At 38.1% G+C, this 1,993-nt stretch overlaps 1 protein-coding gene across 1 annotated transcript; it reads left to right on the top strand.

The window, feature by feature from the left end:
* The first annotated feature begins 406 nt into the window (after window positions 1-406).
* On the top strand, window positions 407-1,993 carry LOC116220005. The gene is made up of 2 exons (XM_031564765.2): window positions 407-1,382; window positions 1,910-1,993. Exons 1-2 carry the CDS (start codon window positions 407-409, stop codon window positions 1,918-1,920), a joined length of 987 nt encoding a protein of 328 aa, XP_031420625.1. The 3' UTR covers window positions 1,921-1,993.

Below are 1,993 nucleotides of genomic sequence, written 5' to 3'. Positions count from 1 at the left end.
AGTTAAAAGTTATAGGCCAATTGCATTAACATCTAATTTATGTAAGCTGATGGAAAGAATGATTGTTAGAAGGTTAATGTATGAGGGTGAAAAGAAAGGTCTATTCTCCAACCATCAGAGCGGGTTCCGTAGTGGACGGACTACAATGGACCCTGTTGTATGCATGGAAAATATAATAAGGAAAGCACAAAATAGCAAGGATTTAGTTTTGGCCACATTATTTGACATAGAAAAGGCATATGATATGCTATGGAAGGAGGGGTTGTTAATGAAGTTAAATAGGATGGGCATTGGTGGGAAGATGTTCAATTGGATCAGGGACTTCTTAAAAGGAAGAACTATAGAACTATAGAACCTGGGAGTGTGGTTTGATGTAAAGTTAACGTTTAAGGAACACATTCAGAAGATGATTGAGAAGTGCAAGAAGGGTATTAATGTCTTGAAATGCTTAGCAGGGTACAACTGGGGAGCTTCAGGAACGTCCCTAAAAAGAATTTATATTGCTCTGATTAGATCCGTTTTTGATTATGGATGTATTGTGTACAGATCTACATCAAAGACACGCCTTAACGAACTTGACAGAATGCAGGCTAAAAGTCTCAGAATATGTTGTGGTGCATTTAGAACTTCTCCTGTACCAGCGCTGCAAGTAGAGACAGGAGAAATGCCATTACACCTCAGGCGTCTAAAATTGAGTATGGCTTATTGGGTCAATTTAAAAGGACATAACGCATCTCATCCTACTAAGGAGGTCCTTAATGAATGTTGGGAATATGGCAGGTCTCAGATCTGTAGCTTTGGCTGGGAAGCTAACGGATTAGCAAGTCAGTTGGAGATAGAGGACATAACATGCAGTAAGACTTTGCCTCTGGCCACAACCTCACCTTGGTTATTTAGTTCCCCTAGGGTGATTATAGAAACTAAAGAAAATGTAGGGCAGTATCTGAGTATGTGCTACAATACAACAAAAATATATACAGACGCATCAAAAGATTGTGAGGGTAAGACTGGCATAGGGGTGTATATTCCTGAATCGGATATATATATTAAAAAGAGGGCTACTGATCAGTTATCCATTTTTGCAGCTGAAATGGCAGCCATCATAACTGCATTGCAATGGCTAGAAGAGACTAGGCTCCCTAAAGCAATCATTTGTTCTGACTCAATGTCATCTCTCAGTTCTATTCAAAATGGAGAATCAACATGTAGACAGGATCTATTGAATGAAATAAATCAAACCATTTTTGCAATTAATCAACAGGGAAGGACAGTCCAGTTTGTGTGGGTTCCAGCTCATAAAGGTGTTGAAGGGAATGAGGAAGCAGACAAGCTGGCAAAAGAGGCAACGAAAGAAGAGGAGGTTCAATTAAGCATTCCACTCAGTAAGTCAGAGATCAAGGTACTCATCAAACAAAAAAATAATACAATGTGGCAGTCTGAATGGGATAAGGAGAAAAAGGGTAGGCATCTTTACAAATTACAACAAGAAATCGTAGGGAAAAAGAATAGTTATATAAACAGACAGGAGGAGGTATGGTTCTACAGAATGAGGATCGGTCACACTGCTCTTAACAGTAATTTATTTATCATGAACAAACATCCATCTGGAAATTGTGAGGTTTGTGGAGTAAGAGAGGATGTAGAACATGTTCTGCTAAGTTGTGAAAGATTTTCTAGACAGAGAGAAAAACTGAAAAGGACGGTTAGTGCAGAAAAAAGAGTTTTCTCCTTGGAAACGTTATTGGGTGAGCCAAGAGCAGGAAGTATTACTGGGTCCATAGTATCATTTATTAAAGAAACACAATTAGCGATTAGGATTTAGAACTCTTGTTTTGTTTTGATTGATTTGGTTATACTGGTTTTGTTATATTTTATTTTTATATTTTATTTGATTCAATTTTCTTTAAAGATCCCCAATGAACTGCACCTCAGTCCAGTAGATGGCGGTAATACACGTAGCTTGTAAACCGCCATAAAACTCTACAGAAGAAGA

The sequence above is a fragment of the Clupea harengus genome, chromosome 3 (genome assembly GCF_900700415.2).
Source record: "Clupea harengus chromosome 3, Ch_v2.0.2, whole genome shotgun sequence".
Taxonomy (NCBI): domain Eukaryota; kingdom Metazoa; phylum Chordata; class Actinopteri; order Clupeiformes; family Clupeidae; genus Clupea; species Clupea harengus.
The sequence above is the reverse complement of the archived record's forward strand: the minus strand, read 5'-3'. Positions and strand labels throughout refer to the sequence as shown.